The 25,394-nt window shown below is 39.4% G+C and overlaps 1 protein-coding gene across 5 annotated transcripts in view; it reads left to right on the top strand.

The window, feature by feature from the left end:
- LOC124868700 (potassium voltage-gated channel subfamily KQT member 5-like) overlaps positions 1-25,394 on the top strand; it is a 159,115-nt gene that overhangs the window by 120,271 nt on the left and 13,450 nt on the right. For 3 of the 5 annotated variants that reach the window (XM_047366210.1, XM_047366209.1, XM_047366207.1), the window contains exons 5-10: positions 7,081-7,206; positions 7,995-8,105; positions 9,988-10,083; positions 12,022-12,116; positions 17,587-17,613; positions 23,362-23,418. In XM_047366210.1, coding sequence (XP_047222166.1) covers positions 7,081-7,206; positions 7,995-8,105; positions 9,988-10,083; positions 12,022-12,116; positions 17,587-17,613; positions 23,362-23,418 — 512 coding nt within the window. The remainder of the gene's footprint in view (positions 1-7,080; positions 7,207-7,994; positions 8,106-9,987; positions 10,084-12,021; positions 12,117-17,586; positions 17,614-23,361; positions 23,419-25,394) is intronic. The other 2 variants (XM_047366212.1, XM_047366208.1) reach the window with 1 other exon arrangement.

Raw genomic sequence — 25,394 nt, 5'->3', positions numbered from 1 at the left:
TTGTCAACAGGCCCAGAGGGAGAGACGCTCACTGGGACCAGCATCTCACTGAGTGGTGGCAGTGTCAGAGTAGAAATAAGAAATATATTACAACATACTGGGATCAAGTCTTCATTGCTCAGCAACCCAATGTCCATGCCCCACAGCTGCAGCCTACCACGGGAGAAATCCAAAAGCGCGTGGTGTGCCGTCAGGAAATCCAGGCCCAGAAGAGCTTTTTGAGTGGACTTACGGAGTACATGGAAAACATGTTGCCATGACTGATTGCCCAAATGTAATGTGGCAGTAATGGTCCCAAGAGTGTCCAAAGCTATCCGTTTACAGCCCTGGCCGCAATAATATCCACCCCTAGGGGTCACTGGCGGAGGGTAGGAATGGACTGGTGAAAATCTGCACTAATAAATGATTCTGTGGAACCAGAGTCTATCAAAATATTAAGTTCAGTACCTTCAATGCTTCCTCGCACGTATGAGGATCTCCGCTCTATAGCCGTGAAACAACCAGTAATGTGATTCTGGACAGGCATGGCGGTTTCCTTCATGGGGGGCCCTGCAGGTGTTGTAGCTGATGTCTGGGCCACGACTACATCTACATCCCATTTCCTGGCGGGTTGGCTGGGTCCTCTTGACTTGGGGAGAGAAACCTCACCCCTCGTCGTCTTACTGACTCGCCATACAAAGTATTCCCGCTTGGGCTCCGGCCCCCAGGAGAAGTGGAGGGATCCGTGTACGGAGATGGAGACCGACGGTCTGGTCCAGCGTACCGGCCTACGCCAGTTCGGAACAGGATAACGTCCACGTGGCTCAGACCATGAACGCAGTGACTGACAGCCCAGGCCCCCACACTGGCACTGACATTGGGGAGGCCTGGGGGAGGAGGAGTCTGCGTCCCTTCTACGACTTTTCATTCTTTCATTTTCATCTGTCCTTTTTCATCTCTTTCATGTCTTCAGCAAGTCCTTCCATGGTACACTGCCAGCGAGACTCCTCTGAGATCGAGTGCACCAGGGCAGTGGCACCTTTACTTATAGGTGCACTGACAGCAGGATAGGTATATTCACCCTTTAAAGTCTCTCGAGCCATGTCACAGCGGCCTGCTATGATCAAAGCCTCATCCAAGTCAGCTGCTCCCTGCTCCTGGCACTTGGCTTTAAGGCAGGGATCAAGTCCAGCAAGGAATCTGCGGAATTTTTCTTCTTTCTGAGCTGCTTCACCATAGTTAGGAAAGGCTTCGTCTACTAGCTTCCCTATATCAGCCACATAGACATCCAGGCTTTCACCAGGGGCGCGACGGCGAGCAGTGAGATTAGCTCTGAAATTTTCCAGAAAATGTCTTTGTCTAAAGGCTTCTTGCAGCCGCTCTTTCACTCTTTCACGGTAGTGTAGTTTGCCTGTACAACTGCGGGCAGACTGTCCCACAGCAGGAAAGCAACCTTGGACAATCTGGTAGGAAGTATCCGTCCCAGTTCATAGTCATAATCAACGCCCGTACCTGCCACCAGCGCTCTCACTGCCACTTCATATTGACGTGACCAGCAAGAAAAACTCTCACTGTCCTCCCCGGAGAAGGGTGGTGGAAGTTCAATTTTCACATTGCTGGAGAAGGGTCTTTCCCAGCGGAGGAATTTGCAATCCAGCGGGTCTTCATCGTGTTTCCACATGGTTCTTGTCTCACTACATGCCTCCCTTACTGTAAGAAAGGTGGAGTTCAGCTTACGTACTATTTCCACTTTCACAGCTAAGCTAAGCGCGGGTTAGCAGTGGCTAACTTCAGGTAGCTGACTACACTTTTTTGTTTTTTTTTACCGTCTCTGAAAAAAAAAAAAAAGTAGGCTTCTGCACTAGAACATCCTACCGCTGCCATCAATGTAACCGAGGGTTTTAGGATGACCACTGACGTTATAAAGCTTACATGAAGGAGGGACGACAGCTGTGAACTCCAGATGCACTCTCTCTTTCTTTATTTAACTCCCTTTTTTTTTACACACCTTTTTTTTCCTGTCTGACAGTGCTCATCAAAATAAGAGTCTCACAAAAGTAGCACTCATCCAAAATAAGAGTCTCATAAAAGTTACTTACACTACCATTAAATATACGTATGTTATCAGTAACGCAAATTTCGTTGCTAATGATTTTTTACTGAACAGTGCACGAACAACATTCCAATATCTCCTACCAGGTCAAAAGTCATTGATCGCCTTCTTCATCTTCTTCCTGTGCACTGAAACCATCAAAGTCCTGTTCTTCAGTGTTGAATTCAACAGCCTCAGGATCTCATCATTAATTTCAGCCTCTTTGTTGACTCATCAGGGTGAATATAAATGACTGATTTGTAATACGTGTAATTGAATTGTGGAAGTGCTCTTGATTTATCGCACAAGTTCATTGGACCTCTTTGAACTACTCATCAATTTATTTTTCCTGCTCTCGGTGGAGGTGGACGCTTTTTCTCTGTCTACCGCACCCCTCCCATATCTGTCCTGCTTCAGCTCTGAGTCTTGTCTTTTTTTTTGGAGCCTCTTTTTGCACATCTTCCCAAATTCTTCCAAAATATGTTTTTGGTCAGCTGGTCTCTCAATGCAATTGATCAAATTTTCTCGACGAGAAGACAGGGGTCGGGAGAGCCCACTTGCCCGGACGGGACATTTTTCTCCGGATACACGATGGACTCCTGGCAGAAGTGGAGGATTGTGTGTCTGTCGATAATGTCAGTCGAGGATGTGGAAGATGTGTATATAATTGGATGTTTGATATCAGGATTTCTGCTTTTTGGAGTCAGCGGTTACCTGGCATATCGAGAAATTCGGAGAATGTCAGCAGCTGTTCTGGCCATTGTAAGGCTGCCTGGCATGTGTGATGGGATCTTCAGAGCGATCAACACTCAGACTGAGATGTTACGTGAGCTGAATCGCAGATTGGATGTGATCCTTACACAGGTCGCAGGCAGGTTGCGGTTCCTGGACTCAGGGGTGAAATGGGATAAATCTTGGAGAAAGTTGTTCGCTCGGATCTGGCAGAAAGACCAGGAATTTGGCTGTTTGGATTTGCCTTTGAGAAGCACCAGCGATACTCTCAAGGCTGACGGAAAATTAAGAGTCAGCCTAACCCAAATAATTATTATTTTTCTGAATTTGGCTCCCCTTGATGGCTGGCTATCTTCAACTTCTCTGGAAGTTATGTAAACATGACGCTCTGCTCCCTCTGCCCCCTCCCTTCCCTGAGGACATCTGTGGACCTGCTCAGAACTTTGTGGCCGGTTGATGTACATTCCAACGAACCATCAAGGACAATGGCCTCTGTGACAGTGCTTCATGGACTTACTTACACACACTCACTTGCACACACACACATGCTCAAGATAAACATTTGGACTCCTCACACCACCTTCACCGTTCCCGGCATGATGTTGTTTTGTAAATTTGTTGCTTCTTTGTGCTGAGGTTTTTTGCAATCTCAAACTGTATCCTGCTAAGGATAAAGTGTGAAATATGATTTTTTTTCCCTCTACTTACCTAATGTGGCCTCTTTTCTCATCTAACAAGGGCAGCGCCTGTGAGTGGGCAGCAAAGCCTCGGTGACCCGTCCCCCCATTGTCTTGTGTCATGATGTATGTTTGGATGGGTTGTACTGGAATTCTAATTTCCCCTCGGGGATCAATAAAGTATCTTTGAATTGAATTGAATTTGATTGGTCAACTGTTACCAGGCAAAATGTTTTTGGCGGCATGAAAAAAAAAACATGCATTAGCCGCACCGTTGTATAGGCCGCAGTGTTCAAAGTGTGGGAAAAAAGTAACGGCTTATAATCGGGAATTTACGGTAGTTGTGTGTGTTACCAGCCATACACAAATATATTGCAGATTAAAAACTAACTTGTGAAAGAATTTTAATTTTTTTATATTTTCTGGTTGAACTTGAATAAGAATCTCACATTTGTTGCTCAAATAATTGCGATTTTATGATTAACTTTTTGTTCACTTATTTCATTAAATAAATGCAAATGCTATAAAATAAAATAGAAACTCACAAATCTGTAAGAGACATGTCAGCATTTACTGGTTGGCTTGGACAGCAAGTTTATGTTTTTGTTTTGTGAGGTCATGGAAGATGATTTTTTCTATACGAGTTATTGTCTTTAAATGCTCATATCTGTGGAGAAACCTTGTCAGAGATTCAGCTTTACTGTGGTCATGTTTGCTAATATTTTGCACAAAACCTTCTAACTAAATTGGTAACTTTTATTTACTCGTCTTCTGCAGCCCCTCTCCGCTTTTGGGGTTCTTCAGGGGTACATATTTGGTCCAATGCTGTTTATCTTTTATGTGTTACTTCTAATTTTGACATTGACATTTATTATTTGCGCAGAAAGTAATACATTGTATCTTTAGTGCACTGTGAAAGATGTATCTAAACTTGGAGTATAAAGATGATTTAAATGCTTTTTTTTTTCTCCGATGTCCTTTACTAAAAAAAGTCTAAAAATAGGGTAACTGTGAATGTCATTTTACATCCCAAAAACATTATGTGGAGAACATTTGCCTACAGCTGAAATACAGCTGAAAATAAACAGTAAAAAAAAAAAAATCTTGTTAGTTTTAGAAATTGCTCTGAAAACGTTAGAAAATTTTATTATTTTGTGCTTTTATTCCTGTACCTCTCTGCTTAGAATCCTGAGGATTTATAATAAATTTAAACATGAAGCATTTCCAGCACAGTTTCCACCTTCACTTCCTGCTCTCTTTCCTTAGACTCACTTTCATCCTTCTGCCTTCACCTCCATCAGCCCACTCAAAAAAAAATTATTTTACCTCTTCCTGTCATCTATGTATAGAAACCACAACAGGTCATTTTTGCTATTATTTGCTGCTTTAAAAGCTGCAGATTCAGATGGAGTCATCTTGGTAAAATGTCTCGCACTGCACAAACAGGTCGAGGCTGAGTACAAGATGATGATGGGTCTTTTAAATATCCTTTGATTCCATTCCTGCATCCCACTGTGGGCAAGCTTCTGGTGTTTCAAGAACATCTTTGACGAGAAAACACAACTCCTGAAAAAAGGATTTACACGGCTGCTTCTCTGTGCTGGTATCTAAATGAGATGTAGCCACACATACATTTAAGTTTTGAGCTTCTAGCTGCAAATCAAATATCTGTGAATTTTTAAACATTTGAGATTACTGGAGTGTTGGATCACGTTAGTGCATAATTCATAGTGCTGGAACATTTACATGTGCTTAAGTTAAATGAAGTTCTTATCATTAGAGATCCATAAATCAGAATTAGAGGTAAATTGTCAATCTCCGATTTTTGGAAAGCTTTCACCTGCCAATCCCAATTTTAGCTGATTCCAATTTTTCTCAAATAACTATAATCAACAGCGGGGGGGGAGGGGAGGGGGGGGGGGGCAAAGTTCTACACAAAGGGGGTAAAATATCTAACTGAACAAAATAAAGCAATGGAATCAACCAGCAGTTATGGCAAAAATTATTATATGACAAAAGGGGTGTGGTGGTGAGTGGAGGTTGGGGCGCAGCTCCAACTTTAACTCAGTTATACTCAGTCATAAAACCTCCCCCAACTCTTGAGCAGACAAAGGGTTAAACTTTTGGCGGCAAGCTAGCAAGCAGTGAGGTTGAAGACAAAGAAAATGGGGAATTTCACCATGAGGTTATTTTAACAGTCCAGTCTCACAGCGCACCTGCGCTTGCTCTCAGGTGTTCAATAACCCCACAAAACACACACACAAAGCTGGGGAGCGCAGCGGCCTCCAGACATCAACACGGCACATGAAAGTTTCAATAAAAAAGGTTACATGCACATATCATTCAGAACACATTAGATTAAATAGCGAATCTCATCGCACTAAAACCTCCTGTAACCTGCCCAGACTTTCTAAGAAATAAAAAAAATAAAAGATGGGTTTTACTTGTTGTCGTCTCCCTTCTGAGCGGGGTTGAGAGAGAATGGGGTGGAAGTTGGAAGTTACTGTGCGTCCACAGTTAACTTCAGGAAAAGCGGTCAATCTTCATCCTCTGGCCTCCTTGGCGAAAGGGAAAATATGATCTGACCATCAAAGTCGACTAGGACAAAACAAGGTGGCAATTCGTCTCCTTGAAACTCCGTGTTTTTTTTTGTTACGTGTTAAGCTCACGTCTTCAAAAGTTACATTTCTGGCCTTCTTATTCCAGAAACCTCAGGTATAAATTCTTCGTTGGCCAACGAGAGAGAATAAATGAGATCCACTTGGGAATCTTCTCCAGGTGATGCTTCAGATGTTGGTAACCGTGTCACAGTCTCCAGCTGAAAAGTGAATGGTCAAAATGGGCGCCTTCCTACATAGCGTCCTGTGACGTCAGACTGGGGCACCCCGTCATATCAGTCGCAATGTCCTGGATACAAACACCAAAAACACCAGGAGGCCTGGTGGCGTCCAGCAACGTGCAAATGGTCCAATATTCAGCAAACAAGTGGTCCAACAGCACGCTCACACTTACACCCACAGATGTTTGGATTCAGGTGTTAACAGATACACAGATGTTCAATACTGAGCCACAGTTACCACTAATTACATCTTGCATTCATTAGTACCGTACACTTTTCGGTAACATTGTTGTTGTTCAATATGTGTTTCTGCAGCTGCAGAACCTGTCTTCTAGTATCTTGTATTCTCTCCATCCTTCTTTCTCTCTTCTATTCTTTTCCCCTTCTCTCCCTTTTTCCTTTTTGCCTCACCTCTCTGTTTTTCTTGATTCTTTTTTTACCTGTCGTTTCCGTTTCTGTGTCCATTGCAATGGAAATAATCCCAGAGCAGTTTCTAATAAAGTTTTTTATATATATCAACCATGGCATTATATCGGAAGCCGTAACGCTCCACTTGTGAAAGTAAATCTGTTGGGCTTCTTCTTGGCACCCAGACAATAATTCTCACTGCTACTCTGTCGGACAGGACACTAAAAAAAAAAAAAAGAGGGCAGCTGGTTTACTGTAAAACACAAGACGGGATCACTACTTTCATAGAAATATCGATTTATCTACTGTTATTTTTTATTATTAGACTGCTTCTTCTGATTTCCTTACTGCAGGAACTGGTAACTGCCTGGTACATCGGCTTCTTGGTTCTAATCTTCTCTTCGTTCCTCGTCTACCTTGTGGAGAACAAGTTCAACAAAGACTTTGCTACCTACGCTGATGCCTTGTGGTGGGGCACGGTGAGCTTTAAGAAATTAACTGTAAATGCCAGTATTCAATAAAAGATGGTAGAAAGATCATCATCCTGACAGTTTCTGGACATCACTATAAGATATCAGATGAATGTCTTGGAACACTAGAGTTCACACAATGACAATTTCTGAGTTTTTTTACTACTTTGGATGCTTAACATTTGTGTTATTTTCTGTGGTTTGATTTATTCCTTAGAACTGACAGCTCTGCTGTAAAAGTGAGTCCTTCATGGCTTTCAGCAGATGATTCATAATGGCACATAAGTGGCTTCTTCATTCATGACAGCCATTGCCTCAGCTGAAGATAATCCACAGTCTGAAAAAATGTAAAGCTGACAGATAGACATCTGTATGTCGAGTCAGATAAAAAAGCCAGAAGTGATGCAACATGTCTGTCTGCCTATAGTTTTTGGGGTCTTTGGCATTTAGTTTTACTGTATGTACAAATGTTAAATAATAAACACTTGTGGAAAACCATTATCACAGATTACTGCTTGGTAATGACAATATAGGGGAACTGATGACTCCTGCACTTGTCTATGTGGGTGTCAGTACCACCAGGGGAAATTCAAACATTAGTTCAATTTGGCTTTCTAGGTTATTTATTTTATTTGGTTTGTGTGAAGGAATTTACAGTAGACTTTGAGTGGTGAAACCATTTTTGTGTTTAGCAAAAAAGTATTTTTTCTAATTGTGTAGGATAGTTTGCATTTAGAAAGTGAAGTACCACACAGTACCAACATTATTTTAGACTGTTACATCTTTTTTTGCCACAGATTACCCTGACAACCATCGGCTATGGAGACAAAACACCAAAGACATGGACAGGGCGGATGCTGTCCGCAGGGTTCGCCCTCCTGGGCATCTCCTTCTTTGCCTTGCCTGCAGTAAGTAAATTCTCTATCTGTGATTTATTTTTTATATAGTATTAATTTCCTGCATTTGGTTGTATTTTTGTTTTCTTTTTATAACCTCATTTTTGAATTTTTATATAATAATACCTACTAAGAAAATTTATAGAGCTGAAAATAAAGAGTTTTTATTATTAAAGGTTTTTTTGTAAAGGTTTGACCTGCTGAAATTATGGCAGAATCCACTTCCAACTTCTAATTATACTCCAACGTTTTACAAATTGTTTTGATACAGTACAGATGTGACATAAGACCAAAGCGCTGCTGTAAGAGTAGCGAAGAAGAAGCAAATAGCAGTTAAAACAAAATAGAACTGCCACAGTTGTGATGCTTTATAAAAGTAAACAGTGGCCAATAGCTCTTTCTTTTCAGACTGTGTTATTTCCTTCAAGCTTTTACATGACAATTAGCCTAATTGAGTAGCACTGACATTACTAAATTAGTTGTTTTGTAATTTGGCAACATTGAAGGCTATTTTTGTTTAAAAAATGTGGTTTAATATATCCTTTACAAGGAACAATACAAAAAGTCTGGTCGAATGTCTGGTGTTTAATGGTGAATACAGTGTAAATCACTGTATTTTCCATAACACAATTAAGTACTGCAGATTGAGTTTATGCTAATAATAAAACATGAATGTAAACACACCCACAGTATTAGGCACCAGATTGAGTGCATAATACAGCAAAGCAGCAACAATCTGAACAACATTTTAGGAATTGATGGCATTCATAAAAGCAGCTAAACTTATAACAATCTCACTCTCTAACCCTGCTGAGAGATGTTTGCAAAGGTGTTTTAGCACAGACGTTTGCTGGGTGCTCACGTTGGCTGTTCTCCTCTCTGTTTTTGAAATCACTTGTTAATAATTTGGCCCATGACATTTTTTTTGTGGTTCCAGTTCATCATGTGTGGTCAAAGTTGAACTTCTTGTCCTGGTTTATGAATCAACTACTTTGCTATGACCGTTGTATTTATTAATGACTGGTGTTGTAGCAGCATGCCACACTGTGCTGTGGTCTCTCTGGCATGGCAGGTTCCGCTGATAGTTCTCTAAAAATTATTTGGGGACTCGGTCTGGATTCACTTGCCTTTTGGTCTGCATCTGGATTAGAGTCCACACTTTGAGAGACACTGCTTTTTATGTCTATGTTTCCAAATGTAAATGTATTTGGGTGTGGCGCTGACGCAACAGTAGAGCACACTGCCCATGTATAGAAAGGCTTCGGCCCTCGACGCAGCTGTCCCCTGGTCTGAGTTCCGGCCGTGGCGACCTGTACTTCATGTCCTCCAAACTCTTCACCCTATTTCAGGTCTGCCTACTTTCAAAGAAAAGTGACAAAATAAAGGTCATTATAGCTGCGAAACAAATCTTTAAAACATTTATACGTATTTTTGGCTTGTGAAAACTATAGGACTATGAAAGGGCTGTGACTATAATACACAAACATGAAAACCAGAGGTAATGAGGAGATTAGCTGATCCACCATATTTATGTTATTGTCATTTGACTTTTTGCAGAATTTTGGGACACCCACAGTCATGGTAAAAATAAAGTACATCTACTTTATATTCTAGCATTTTACATATTTTACATGTATCTATGGTTCTGGGGTGTACCTAATTTTTCTCAAACCTTTCCATTTCAGCTGCATTTTTGCTTAATATTTTGATATATTTGAGTGAGTGGTTTTGTACACCTGAGGTTAGATCATTTATACATTAAAAAAGGTAAAACATCTAGAGATTTTCTTATCTCACTTATTTCTTTCCATATCTGTATTTTGATTTACTTTAAAGGAAACATTGAATGGCTGAGTTTAAATTATACAAAGCAAACTAATGCATGTCTCATCAGGGTATTCTGGGCTCAGGCTTTGCCCTGAAGGTCCAGGAGCAGCATAGACAGAAGCACTTTGAGAAGAGGAGGAACCCTGCAGCCTATCTCATCCAGGTAAAGCTGATTACCTATTTGTTTTTTCTGTGATACATTAAAAGAGGAGTAAATGTGTTGCTGTAAATTAAATGCAGCAGTACTTGTAAACAAGACACTCATTAGTGTGTTTTTCTTTTTCATTCGATTAGTTCCGGTGCTGTTTCGAAGCCAGTGCCTAACCTAAACAGAGTTTTTTTTCTTTCAGCTGTAAAGCACCAGTACCAACCTTAAAGAGCTGGTGGCCCTATAGTACCAACCAATAAAAGCTTGTTGAGCATTTTAATGTTACCAACTGTCATTTATAGATCCTGGTAAAAAGGGGTATCAACCATAGGCAGTTACAAATGCCGCTCGTTATTATACTAAGCATTTAGTGACAACGGCATCTTTAATTTACATTTAATGACAAAAGACATCAACAGAACTAACAAAGCAAACTGTGATGCCAACACACATTGTATTGCTGTATACTGACTACTGTGTCAAAAGAGGGATGTTTAAACAATATATAATATATTTGATGTTCTTAGAGACACCTTTTCATGGACCTGTTCTGGAAAGTGTAATCAATTCTTTGTTAAAACTGTCAGATGCCCAAAAAAAAACCACATGGCCAACACCCTGCCCTTCCCCTCCTGAAATACATACACAAACGGCAACAAGATGGAAATAAACAATGGTGATTAATAGTGGTCCAGTTTAGCTTATTGGACCAAAACAAATATGTTAAAAAATGACCAACATAAACCAGTATCGTTGTTGATGCTGATATATCTTGCATCCCTGCGTAAAACCATTTTAATACTAGGTCTAGCACTAGTACTGAACCAGCACTGGAACTGCTTTGGTTAAAAAAGGGTAAACGTTTACATTGCCATGCAAAAGCACTGAACTTTTTTCAGATTTTGTATTGTTACTACCTCTAACTTCAGTGTATTTATTACAATTTTATGTGATAGACCAACTCAAAGTAGTGCATAATTGTGAAATGGAAGACAAATTTTAAACTGTTTTCAAAATGTTATTAGAAAAACCCTGAAAACTGTAGCATGAATTTGTGTTCAGCACCCTTTACTATTGTATACCTAAATAAAATTGAGCAATAAAGGCTAAATGTTGTTCTTTAAAGTATTGACTTGGGGATGAATGCAGCTTCACATCATTATTTTCTTAAAATATTTTTATTGGTAAGAAATTTTAAAAAAGGTGTCATTTTCCTTCCACTACCACTGTACTGCTTTGTGCTGGTTTATCATAAATCTCAATAAAATATATTGCAGATTGCGTTTGTTATGTGACAAAATAAGAGAGAAAAAATAATTTTTTCAATGCACTATAAGTAAATATTTGAATAATAATGACTGTAATTAAAACCTTTTTACTATTTTATCACCCTCTAATTTCTCTTTTTCCGTCCTGGACGGCAGCACAATAAATGTCACTCTGTCTACCCTCCTCATCCTGTGGTATCCTCATAAATCCAATTTTTTTCCAGATTCTTCCAGAAACATACCAGTCTTTCTCCCTTTACTTCCTATTGCCCACTTCACATTTCTCCACGATTCCTTTTCTTCATCGCCCGCCTCTTTTGCTCATGCGTCTCCTCTTCATCTTATGCCTCCCAATGTTATACCAGGCTGCGTGGCGTCATTACTCCACTGACAGCGCAAGATCCTACCTGGATGCCACGTGGCGGCACTATGAGAGCCTCCTACCAATCCAGAGGCATGTATCCATGCCTGACCTCCACCCAGCCCCAGACGTGTGGCACATCTGTGTATTTTTCTTTTTTTGCGTTTTCACTAATCATCTGTTTTAATTAGTTTTATCGTTGTCTTCATCCTTTTAAAACTCTTCCTTCTGGTGCCCTTTTTGACCCTGTTTAACTTGTTTGTTTTTTGCTTTCTATTTACCTGGATTTTTGGGGGGTGTTTTCTGTTTGTATTCTGCATGCAGTGTGTTTGGCGTAGTTATGCGGCTGATGAGAACTCGGTTTCCGTTGCTACCTGGAAACCTCACTTGAAGGCGTTGCATACCTGCAGCCCTACGAAGTAGGTACAACTATGGCAGCTGATGTCTATATTTGGTGTCTTTGTCAGACTCTTTAGACTTCAGATTTGAGCTGATTTACTTTTGTTGCTGTCCAACTCTTTTATATAACTGTTTTGTCGTATTTATTGAGCACCCTTTAACACTTACTGAATCCTCTGGTAATGATGTCAAAAATTCTAAAATAAATACAATTTTTATTGTAGTAGCATAATGTTTTTACTAAAAAGCCAAAATTGAAATTTAATCCGTTTGATAACTAGGAAAACAGTCTATGTCAAGACAAATCTCCTGTGCCAGAATTATTTTTACGGATTGTATGACTTCCTTTTGCCAACAGGACAACACAAAGTTGTTCTCTGTAACATTTTGCAAAGTTATAGGATACAGAAGGAGGGATCTTTGACCCGTCCATGGGTCAAAGAGGGCTGCACTTTAGCACTTAGGTCAGAGGGCTGAGATAGCCATAGTACAATGTTCTGTGATGATTTAGTCAAAGGATTTAGATGATTGTCCTGCTGTCCTCAAGCAACAATCAATTTTTACTGTCCTGGTACAGTCCTCCAGGTTTTAATTTGAACTGTCAGGGTATATCATGGAATTCATGATGCCATGCACTTTGGAAAGGTACCCAGGGCCTTTGGAAGAGAAATAGGTCCACAGCATCACAGATCCTTTACCGTTCATACCATCGGGCAAGACGTGCTTTTTCACATTTACATATTAGGTTTTAGGCCAATCTCACCTTAAAATAGTTCTTGCTAACCAAAGCGCAAAGTTTCAGTTACAATCCCAGATGCCTTTAGAAAATCCCACACATTTATGTTTTTGATGGGAGGACAGAAAAGTCATTCTTCAGCCTTGTTTGTCACAGTCAAAGTTGAATTAAACGTTATTGACTATTTCACTGACTGCAGATATGTGCAAGTTTAGGCATATACAATAGCCTATGTCTCTCGTGTTATCGAGATCAACACTCATCTGCGTCACTCAAATGGCACTCGTCTGTGTGTTAGGACAATTATCTACCCATGGAATAGATGTACTCAAATTAAATTTCCAGGTGTAAAATGATGATGCTGCTGCAATAAAAGGTGAATTTAACAATTAGAGGTGTCAAAAACTGCGGAGGGTGCTTCAAACTACAAAGATTAAGTATCCTTAGAGGAACAAGATTCACACCCATCACATAGACTGGTCATTTACAGGCTTACGTAACTGAGGAGGCAAAAGGAGCAGATATTGTGGTATATTTATATATGAGGGCAATGGTTTTCCTTAATGTGCCAATTGAGCATCTTTGAATTTGAGGTACTTCAGCTCATTTAAAATAACAGAGCACAAGGCACAGTCTTTTTACATCTGTTGTTCAAAAGGCAAAAATTAATTACACAAATACAGGAGATTTATTACTCAGAATTATTACTGCTAATAACTTCGCAGAACCTCACTTCCAAAAATCTGAACTAAGTCTTTTCATTTCTTACAATATCAAATCTGATTACCTACCATTTTTGTATGAACACTTTCTTACTTCTGTCATGTTTCCCTGCGTATTTTGTAGTTTTTTATTCCCCGGAAACAGTTAAAACTATGTCTTTCGAAGTTTAGTGCTCCAGATAAGTTTATACAGGAACTAAAATGATTTTTTAAATCTTTTTAATATTTAGTTTTGGCTACTAGTGGTATTTAGATATTATAGTTACAAGTAGTCAATATATTCCTTAATGTAGAAGTAATGTAGTGAAAAAATGGAAAACAATTGATGAAATAGTGCCCGCTTGAAACACAATAAAAGAATTGCCTTTAACACTGCATTACTTTTGGTACAAGATACCTTCTCCGTGGAGCATCACTTTTACCCATTCTAGTTTGCATAATCTTTTAAAGGGAAGGTTATTGTTAAAGAAGCAGACCCTAACACACTCTTCATTGTTGATAATAGTATCCAGTGGCACGTGGTGGCGCTCCGCTCCTCTGTTGATTTGAGAAAGAAATTGATGAAACCTTGGAGTAATTATAATTGTTAGTCAGGGATCCTGACAACAGCAAACATATCTTAGTGCAGGTCCAAAATAAAAATAAACCACATTACACATTTGCAATTATCATACCATAGTCATTTATTAGTACAAAGTGTGACAATTTTCATACCACAAATAAAGCAATAATATGGCACAATATCCAGGATGTCAAATAAAAACCCAACATAATAAAATGTAAGTCTCTCAATTCAATTGTCCCGGTAAACTTCAGATTCACTACACCTCAGTTGACATAGCAAACAGTATCACTATGATGACTGTACATGTTAAATGAACCATGAAAGGGACAGTGGGTATAAGATAGAAGGGATTGAGGCTGTAAAATTATTACTGCAGTGAAATCTGAGTCATGACCAAATCAGATAAGACAAAATTAAAAAAGCGAAGAGTTAGTTCACCCTTTCCAGATGTTATTCTCAGCAAGCAATGCAAATAAAAACAATGTATATGAATAAATTCAATAAGGACATCATGAAATAGTACAACTGCAGCTGTAACGATGAAAAGTATCCCTCTTAAATTCTTGTGTGTCCACACTGCGATATCCAAAACTGCAAATAAAACAGAGGTACTTGAATCATCTCTTAAAAGCCATTCAACAATATTTTTAATTTCGAGAGTTTTTTGTTTTCAAACTGTAGTATAACATACCTTAGGATTGTGTTTGTAAATATCAGTCTGGTACAAACTGATGGAGGTGAAGAGGTTTAAAAAGTTGTTGTCACATACACTGCTACGACAATTTTAATAAATCAACTTGGAAGGGGATCCACCTGCTTCGTAGCTAAAATCCCTGCGTGGTCATTAATCTCCATTCCTCCAAGTTGATGTTGTTTAATGAATTATCTGCTGTGAGTAAGATGCTGAATGCTCTTAACCTTTCTGTAGAACCCTATTTAAAAAAGCTGACCCATCCCTTTAATGATGGGGATTAATAACAGACACAATAAATGTCTGTGAGAACATTATATTGGACACCTCTGTGCTCTTATCAATTCAAGTCTGTCAGATGTAATTGATTACAATCAAAAGATGTTTAAACCCTCAAAACAGAAAACAAGAGTTGTTTTTATGGCATTACAAATATAACATAAACCTATTTATTATTCAAGTTTTGTCTCTGCAACCACGTTTCTGGTAAAACTAGTGTTGGAAACTGGAAACACTTGGACAACTATCTAAACAGCATAAAATGGGCATGTACGAATATATAGTTAAAACGAGAAAAAGACATACAGAAGTGGAAAACACAGCTTTGTTTCTCCAAGCATATTTTTAGTTTCCCTTCGCCATCTGCATGCTGCTATAGTCAGTGTGTGTCAGTTCTGTTTTTGATGCATGCTATTGTGTTGCCTCTCCTAAATTATGAGCACTTGTTAAGGCAGCAGTTGGTAGAACAGTGCCTCAGCAAAAAAGCCATTGTATCTTGCTGATTCTAAGAAACACACTGGTGTTTTTGTGAGTTTTAGTTTCTTAACAATAAATCACGAGTGCAATAGTTTTGCCCTATACTTTTTTCTAATCGGTTACCACAGCTTCAGACACCCACTGGTCTTCATCACTCTCAGCAGATTGAGCTCTCCACAAATAAACAACATCAAAAATAGCCTGAAGAACATCAAGCTTTCAGGTGCAGGTGGTAAATTATTTGGGCTAAAGTCTTTATCAATAGACTTAAAATGTCCACCAAATTCTTATGCACTTTTAGTAGATAACATACAGGGGTTGGACAATGAAACTGAAACACTTGTCATTTTAGTGTGGGAGATTTCATGGCTAAATTGGACCAGCCTGGTAGCCAGTCTTCATTGATTGCACATTGCACCAGTAAGAGCAGAGTGTGAAGGTTCAATTAGCAGGGTAAGAGCACAGTTTTGCTCAAAATATTGAAATGCACACAACATTATGGGTGATATACCAGAGTTCAAAAGAGGACAAATTGTTGGTGAACGTCTTGCTGGCGCATCTGTGACCAAGACAGCAAGTCTTTGTGATGTATCAAGAGCCACGGTATCCAGGGTAATGTCAGCATACCACCAAGAAGGACGAACTACATCCAACAGGATTAACTGTGGACGCAAGACGAAGCTGTCTGAAAGGGATGTTCGGGTGCTAACCCGGATTGTATCCAAAAAACATAAAACCACGGCTGCCCAAATCACGGCAGAATTAAATGTGCACCTCAACTCTCCTGTTTCCACCAGAACTGTCTGTCGGGAGCTCCACAGGGTCAATATACACGGCCGGGCTGCTATAGCCAAACCTTTGGTCACTCATGCCAATGCCAAATGTCAGTTTCAATGGTGCAAGTAGTGCAAATCTTGGGCTGTGGACAATGTGAAACATGTATTGTTCTCTGTTGAGTCCACCTTTACTGTTTTCCCCACATCCGGGAGAGTTACGGTGTGGAGAAGCCCCAAAGAAGCGTACCATCCAAACTGTTGCATGCCCAGAGTGAAGCATGGGGGTGGATCAGTGATGGTTTGGGCTGCCATATCATGGCATTCCCTTGGCCCAATACTTGTGCTAGATGGGCACATCACTGCCAAGGACTACCGAACCATTTTTGAGGACCATGTGCATCCAATGGCTCAAACATTGTATCTTGAAGGCGGTGCCGTGTATCAGGATGACAATGCACCAATACACACAGCAAGACTGGTGAAAGATTGGTTTGATGAACATGATAGTGAAGTTGAACATCTCCCATGGCCTGCACAGTCACCAGATCTAAATATTATTGAGCCACTTTGGGGTGTTTTGGGGAGCGAGTCAGGAAACGTTTTCCTCCACCAGTATCACGTAGTGACCTGGCCACTATCCTGCAAGAAGAATGGCTTAAAATCCCTCTGACCACTGTGCAGGACTTGTATGTCATTCCCATTACGAATTGGCGCTGTATTGGCCGCAAAAGGAGGCCCTACAACATACTAATAAATTATTGTGGTCTAAAACCAGGTGTTTCAGTTTCATTGTCCAACCCCTGTAAGTATGCTTATGTGTAGATAGTTCGTAATTAAATCTCCAGCTCAACTTGACTGCCGTAGATTGTTTTGAACATGTTGAAAAAAGTGCCAAGAAAACACAACAAAACAAGATATCTGAGTTACTCACAATGAACATGTCACTTTGTTCACGTTTGAGAAGTACTCAGCGCTGAAGTTCAATAAATAATATTATTATACATTTTTTCAAAAGTAGTTCTTGACTGGAAGATTTTCATATTGTGTGAAAATAAATTAATACCAACATTTCCTACTTCAGTCATTAATATTGTAGTATAATTAGCTTTAATTGAAGGTTGTTGCATACTGCAATTAGAGTTACGGTATGCAAAAGCACCAGTATTTTATTATTATTTTTATTAGAGAAGCCTTTAATAAAATGTTTTGTCATTTTTTTCTCTTTTTCTCATCCACCACTCAAGGAAGGAGCAGGGAGAGTCAACCACCAGGTTTGTGACTACTTCACTGCACATTCACTGTGTTAGCTGCTGTTAGAAATGTGATTAAGGAACTCAGATGGGGGTCAAACCAAGGACGAGTCTATACCGCTCCACCACTCAGTCATTACTGCTATTTGTTTTTCATGATCAGAATCAAAAAATCTCCAGTTGCTGCCATTATTCAGTCAATACCTTTAACTGGAAACAAGTTGGGGTTCTTCAGCCACTATACTGATTGATTTTTTTAAATTTACCCTTGGTACCACGTCCTGCAAAGTTCTGCAGTCGTGTTATTCTAACAAGGGAAAGAATAAAGTTTTGCAATCACATATTTACTATTTACACACATGACCACTGTTATACTATTTTTTAACATTAATGCTATTATTTGTATCTACGTCTTTGCCTGATTTGGTCAAAGTTTTTAATTTCTGTTTAGTTTGTACTTTATTTTGTTTCTCTGGTCCTTGTGCATATCCAGAAAGCAAGTGAACCACAACCTTTTTAAGGATTTTGAATCAAGCAGTTGAGATGGGGCATATGAACTTTGAAATTTGTCATAACATTTAGTTTTATTTATTACAATAAGCAACAAGTATTAATAAATCATCCTTTTTTGGTATAAATGTATCAACACATAGAGTCCAGAGTCTTTAATTGCTTACATGATCGCAGCAATTATATTAATTGGACCAATTGTACTATTAAGTAAATATTTTGATTGATAAACTTATCGTTTATTAACGCTTTCATTGAACTGACAGTGGAAAAAATAGTAATTATAGTAGTAGTATCAGTTTGCAGGATTTGAAAACAACATATATTATTTTATTATATGAGATCTGCCCTGAGTATATCAAGTCTTTGGATGTTGTGGGGCTGTCATGGTTGACACGCCTCTTCAACATTGCGTGGCGGACGGGGACAGTGCCTCTGGACTGGCAGACTGGGGTGGTGGTCCCCCTTCATAAGAAGGGTGACTGGACGGTGTGTTCCAACTACAGGGGGATCACACTTCTCAGCCTCCCTGGTAAGGCCTACGCCAGGGTATTGGAGAGGAGAGTCTGGCCTATAGTCGAACGTCGGCTTCAGGAGGAGCAGTGTGGTTTTCTTCCCGGCCGTGGAACACTGGACCAGCTCTATACCCTCTATAGGGTACTCGAGGGTTCATGGGAGTTTGCCCAACCGGTCTACAAGTGTTTTGTCGACCTGGAGAAAGCATTCGACTGTGTCCCTCGTGGTGCCCTGTGGGGGGTGCTCCAGGAGTATGGAATCGGGGACCCTTTATTAGGGACCATCCGGTCCCTGTACGAGCGGAGCAGTAGTTTGGTCCGCATTGCCGGCACTAAGTCGGACCTGTTCCCGGTGCATGTTGGACTCCGGCAGGGCTGCCCTTTGTCACCAGTCCTGTTCATAACTTTTATGGACAGGATTTCTAGGCGCAGCCAAGGTCCGGAGGGGGTCTGGTTTGGGGACCAGTGGATTTCGTCTCTTCTTTTTGCAGATGACGTTGTACTGCTGGCCCACTTTAGCCAAGACCTACAGCATGCACTGGGGCGGTTCGCAGCCGAGTGTGAAGCGGCTGGGATGAAGATCAGCTCCTCCAAGTCTGAGGCCATGGTTCTTGACCGGAAAAGGGTGGCTTGTCCTCTTCAGGTTGGAGGGGAGTTCCTGCCTCAAGTGGAGGAGTTCAAGTATCTCGGGTCTTGTTCACGAGTGAGGGAAGAATGGAGCGGGAGATTGACAGACGGATCGGTGCAGCTGCCACAGTAATGGGGGCACTGTCCCGGTCGGTTGTGGTGAAGAGAGAACTGAGCCGAAAAGCGAAGCTCTTGATTTACCGGTCAGTCTACGTTTCTACCCTCACCTATGGTCATGAACTTTGGGTTGGGCATCTATATCGGATGATTCCTGGAACATCCTCCTCTGGAGGTGTTCAAGACACTTCCCACCGGGAGGAAGCCCAGGGGACGGCCCAGGACATGTTGGAGGGACTATGTCTCTCGGGTGGCCTGGGAACGCCTTTGGCTCCCCCTGGAGGAGCTGGGGGAGGTGTCTGGGCATCTCTGCTGAGTCTGCTGCCCCCGCGACCCGGTCCCGGATAAAGCGGAAGACGACGATAACGAACAAATATTTTATTGTTATCATTTATTCAGGACGACCCATTGTTTTTGAAATTGGTATTACCATAAAAAAAGCATTCTGTAGACAGTAAACAACTCAATGTTGCCGATCCCTATCAATAATGAAGCTGTGTGTAACAAAACTCCAGTATTAGCTAAAAGATTCTGAAACACTCTGACCAAGTGACTGAATCCACCCATGGAGTATAACTCTTTGTGCTTTTGAGTGACTCATTCAAATTCAATTCAATTCAATTTAATCAGCTCACAATTTGTTGTGACAAGAGCAGCTTGAAATAGAGTATCAAAAATTTAGTTTTTGTATAGAGAAAATAATTAGTTGGCAAGAATGCAAAATCACTATCTTTTTTTGTAGAAAATAAACCAAGTCTTTTAAAGACATTTATACACTCAGAAGGTCAGTGATTTCATGCTGGTGGAATAGTGTTGATATCTTTAAAAGATGGAGCAGGACTTGCCATGTGGTTAAATTACTTTGAAGAAGTTACATGTTTTGAATAAATTCACAGTGAATATGGGCGAAACATCTCTTCTTGCAAAAATATTCTCATAGAGTTTTCCTGCATTGTGTGGCCTCCTGCAGCGCTCACACATTTGAAGACATCATAAAACTGATTTAATTAGGTGCAGAAGTGCTTTTTCAAAAATACAGCATCACCATGCAATAACAGCTCCTAATGGAGTAAAAACTCACCTTTTTTACACATGAAAGCTTGGAGAATTTCATTGATCTCTCTGCAGCACAGGGAGAGGGAAAAGCTTTTTGGGCTGTGTTAACTACATTGACACAGCAAAACTGATCTAATCAGAGCAGCTACAGGCAGAGGGTAATGCTATTTTGCTCCACTAAAAGCCGTTTTACTCAGGCGCTCCATGACTCATTGTTGCGTCTGTTTGTTTAGTGCTTCCTCTCAAAAACCATAATTCCAAAGACATTTTTCATTTTGTACCAAAAAAACCCACTAATGCAGAAAAGCATATTGTCTTTTTCTCAACCACCATCTTGCCTCAGGTAGCTGTTAAGTTTTATTTGTGATCCATTCTTCTTTGTTAGTCTGTGTTTATTTAGCACATGCATTTAAATGGTATGTAGTAATGGTGGTGATGCATTTCCAGATTCATTATGGGAGGATAGCGTTCAGGACAGCGGGGCCAGTGTGATGCCGCATTGTTGTTCAAACTGTAAAAGTTTTTGAAATAGGCAGATTAAAAGGCCTGAATAATACCCTGTGAACAATATGTTGAAGCATCGCTATGAATGATTCTCAGGAGAGATTAAACAGCTTCTGCATACAGCGGGCTGCAGCTGTGTTACTTAATCTAAGAGACTCAGAAGATAATACGTGCTTAGGAAAAAAAATGCCGCAGAGCTAATATATAAATGACAATAAAAACAAACAAACAACAGTGATCCTGTCGGAGAAGGACTGTGGGTCGGACCAAAGCGCAGAACAGAGCTCGGTAGCCGCATCATAGTTACTTCCTACTTTATTCATAAAAGTCCAAAAGGTAACAAAACACACTGCAGGGATGAAACAAGGACAAGATCAAAACTTGCGCAAACCTGCAGGTACTCATAGCAAGGCATAGCATAGTCCAAACGAAGCATAGGAATCCTAAGCGTAGCATAAACGAAGCATGAACAAAGCATAGACATAGAAACGTAGCATAGAAACGTAGCATAAACGAAGCATAGACATCATCGACATAGAAACAAGGAACCAGCGAGGAACTAAACAAACAGAACAACTAATATACACAGAGCACAGAGAGGGGAACAAAAGGCAAGTAATCAAAGAAACAGGGAACAGGTGTGACAAGGAACAGGTGAAACAAATACAAAGGCTGAGGATGGGTGAAAGGACTGAAACAGAAAACACAAACTAAGCAAGAGAATAAATCAGAGGAGGAAATAAAGAACTAGAATAACTATGAACTAAAGTAAACAGAGAAACTAGAGGGGAACATAAAAACAATAACTTAAGAAATAAAAAAAGAGCCATAAGGAGAATCAAAATTACAAAATAAACCAACAAGTCCAAAATGTCACTCCATGACAGATCCACGGGACTCTGCTACAAGGATTCTGGCTTCGTGCTGTGATTCTGGCACTTGTTGTCATGCCTCTCTTGAATTCACATGGTAAAAGGAGGAATATCGACATGAAGCGAATGAGTCACCAAATTGCAGCATTTTTTTGGACAGTTCTGCAGTAGATGTTCATTTTCGTCCACTTAGCCCCTGTACTGCTGCCTCTAAATCCCAGCATTTGGCAGGCTGAAACATCAGCGCTGACTGCTGTTTATGGACATTCTTGCATAGGGCTTTTGGCATACATTAACTGGTGCATCTCAATTAATAAGAAGATCAAAAGCTAATTTACTTCAGTAATTTTACTCAAAAAGGGAAACCTTTATAATATAGATTCATAACAGCCAGATAAATACTTCTTAAGTGTTTAATTCTGTTTATAAAGAAGTTATGGCTTAGTTAATTTTGTTTCTCAAAAGAATTTAATATTTCAAAAGACCAAAAAAAAAGATTTTAAATACAGAAATGTTATGGCTCACAAAATCATGCTTAAGATTAACAATTGTCCACTAGACAACCTCCACAAGAAGCCGAAGACACAAAAGGTCATTACTAAAGAAGCTTGTTGTTCAGCGAGCTAAATGCAAGAAAATTAATGCAATGTTTATGGAAAGGAAAAAGTGTGATTCACAAATTGTAGACTGCGGATGAAGTCGGTGCTTCAACAGCCATCACACAGACGTGACCAGGACATTGACTACAACTATTTGATTTCTTTTGTTAAGCTATTCCTGAATCAGAGACAACAGGAACATAATCCAACTTGCTTTAGGTCCAGTGTTAAGTTTCCACAGTCATGAATGATTTTGGGGTGTCATGTCATCTGCTGCTGTTGGCCAACTGTGTTTATTAAGTCTAAAGTCAGCACAGTCGTCATCTAGGAAAGTTTAGAGCCCTTCAGTATTCCTTTTGCTGACAATCTTTATAAAAATGCCGATTTTATTGTCCAGCCGAGTCAGCACTTGCCCACACTGGCAAAAAAAAAATGACCATGCTATCCCTCTGTGACACGAGAGCCAACCAAGCAGACAATCTGAAGACCACTATTAAAACTACATACGTTTCCTTAACATCTCATTACAACTACAGGATACTTACCTCCTTACCACACCTAGAGCCCCAACTAAACATGAAATTCATATACTTTAAAGTACATTTACCTACTTTTCTGTAGACTGACATTTCTGTATTAAAACTATTGGTCATATGTCATATTGTAATTTTCTAAGAAACAAATTTTGAGTTTGCAATAGCTGTAAGCCCTACTCATTATAATGAACAAGAATAAAAACTTGAAATTCATGACTCGTTCACTTTTTGAAATAAATAATTGATAGTTTTATGATAATATTCTAATTTACTGAGGGACACCTGTATGTAATTCAGCAGCAACAAGAAAGAAGAGTAATAAAACTGAAAGTATTTTTTCTCACCTTACAATACTCTGAGGTAAACATTTTCTCTCATCTCTTCCTGCATCAAGTAACAAATCATCATGTGTCTATCTCCCCTTGGTTTTTAGTAAAATTCATAGTAATAAGCAGAAGCTACTGAGGAGGTGTACCGCTCGGAAACATAGGTACACAGCATCTCTGCTCCCATGTTCCATGATGTTTTTCTTTGGGAATGCTGACTAATTCTTGGTGCATGGGTGTCCCTTGGAGGCTGCATGGCCTCAGAAAGGCCAGAGCAAGTTGGTTCCTTGAGGAAGACACCAGTCCCCTTAAAGGAATAATCTGCCTTTGTTTGATATGTGCCTGAGTGATGTACTACTTGCCTGATTTTATTAAAACATTATGAACACTTGTGCCAGGCTGTGCTCTCAGCTGCAAATTCAGTGAATTAATCAACATCTATGAGCTTTTTCTTGAGTGAAATGTTCTTGCTTTTTGTGTCATTCTTTCTTTCTTCACCCACTTCTCTAAATTAAACCTAAACTGCAAACTACCTTGCTGTTTCTTCTTTCAAAATTTCTCTTATTAATGTTAACATTTTGCTTTTTATTGTCATCAAATCTAATAAACAAGATCACACGTCACAATGACCAACTGCAAGATTGGCCTCTGAAACCAAGCTTCAATACTTACTGATGGTAACAAATGTGTATTAATCAGCAGGCAGATGTAGTTGTAAAAGTAGTTCCTCGAAAATGCCTGTTTGGAAATCATTTCCCAGAGCTTATATTATGGTGCCTTTTGAATAATTTTGCAGAAACAAAGCACGGATCTTATCAAGTAATTTGCTGACAATATATACTGTATATATATATATATATTTTTTTGGAAGCAAAATTACAACTCGTGTTTTTAACGCATTGAACGTAGCCACTTTAAATGAGTCCTGGCTGGGTTTGTTGCCTTTGCTTTTGCATGCTACCACTGTGTATTAAACACGCACTCAAACACTCCCTGCCCGCTTTTCACCTCATTTTCCTGCTTTCTTGCAATTTACAGGTGAATTTCAATTAATGTCCTTTGTAAAGTTTCATATGTAATAAAAGCTTTAAATATACCTTTAAATAATCAATATGAGACATATTTAGAAAAGTTGGGAGTTTTTTTTTTTTATCAATGAGACTTTTAAATATGTAATATGCATTGTTGTTGTTGACATTTTTGTATGTTGCAACCACAACCTTTAATGTGTTTTTATGTTTTATGCAATAGAGCAACACAAAGTATCACATTATTGTGATGTGGAAGAAAGTATTATTATTGTTTATTTATTTAAACATAATTCTAAAAAGTTTGGTGTGCATTCTATTCAGACTCCTTTATTTTTATACTCCACTTAAAAATCCAATGCAAGCGATTGCCTTTAGAAGCAGCCTCTGTGTCGTTTAATCTCAGTATTAATACAGCTGTTCTGTGAAGGTTCTTTAGAGAATATTAGTGAACACAAAGCTTCCTGAGGACCAAGCAGCAAAACTACATTTCAGAGCAAAAAATATATAAAGACAAAAAAAAAATTATGTAAAATAAAAAAACAATAGAGAAACAATGTAAAATAAAAACGAAATTGACCTTTTGGCCTATCTGCAAAATGCTACATGTTGCAGTAAACTAAAACTGCATATCACCCTGAGCACACCATCTCCACTGTGAAACATGGTGGTGGCAGCATCATGTCATAGGGATGTTTTTTTTTTTTTTTTGGGAAGAACAGGGAAGCTGCAAGAAGCTTTAGCATAGTTAAGACTGTTGATGAAAGAATGGATCACTTTGTGGTGGTCTACCACATTAAATCCCAATAAAATACCTTGAAGTGTGTGGTTGTAGCTTGACAAAGCTTGAAAAACGTTTAAGGGGTATGCATAAGTTCTGCTTTTTTAAAAACCAAGTTTAGAAATGGAGATATGTTATTTGTTTCCTTTGTGATGAAAAGTTGCTCGAATTTGTAAAATCTTAATAGTCTCCTGTAGTTGTTCGTAAGGTAATTTATACATCACCTCAAAGCACAGCTTGCATTTTATATGCAGAGCTTTCAGCAATGCATGTTTGTCTTTTCTTTACACTTATCTCAGAAAAAGCTCTGAATGATGTAAATACCACATAA

The sequence above is a fragment of the Girardinichthys multiradiatus genome, chromosome 5 (assembly GCF_021462225.1).
Source record: "Girardinichthys multiradiatus isolate DD_20200921_A chromosome 5, DD_fGirMul_XY1, whole genome shotgun sequence".
Classification (NCBI taxonomy): domain Eukaryota; kingdom Metazoa; phylum Chordata; class Actinopteri; order Cyprinodontiformes; family Goodeidae; genus Girardinichthys; species Girardinichthys multiradiatus.
This window is presented reverse-complemented; position numbering and strand designations above follow the sequence as displayed.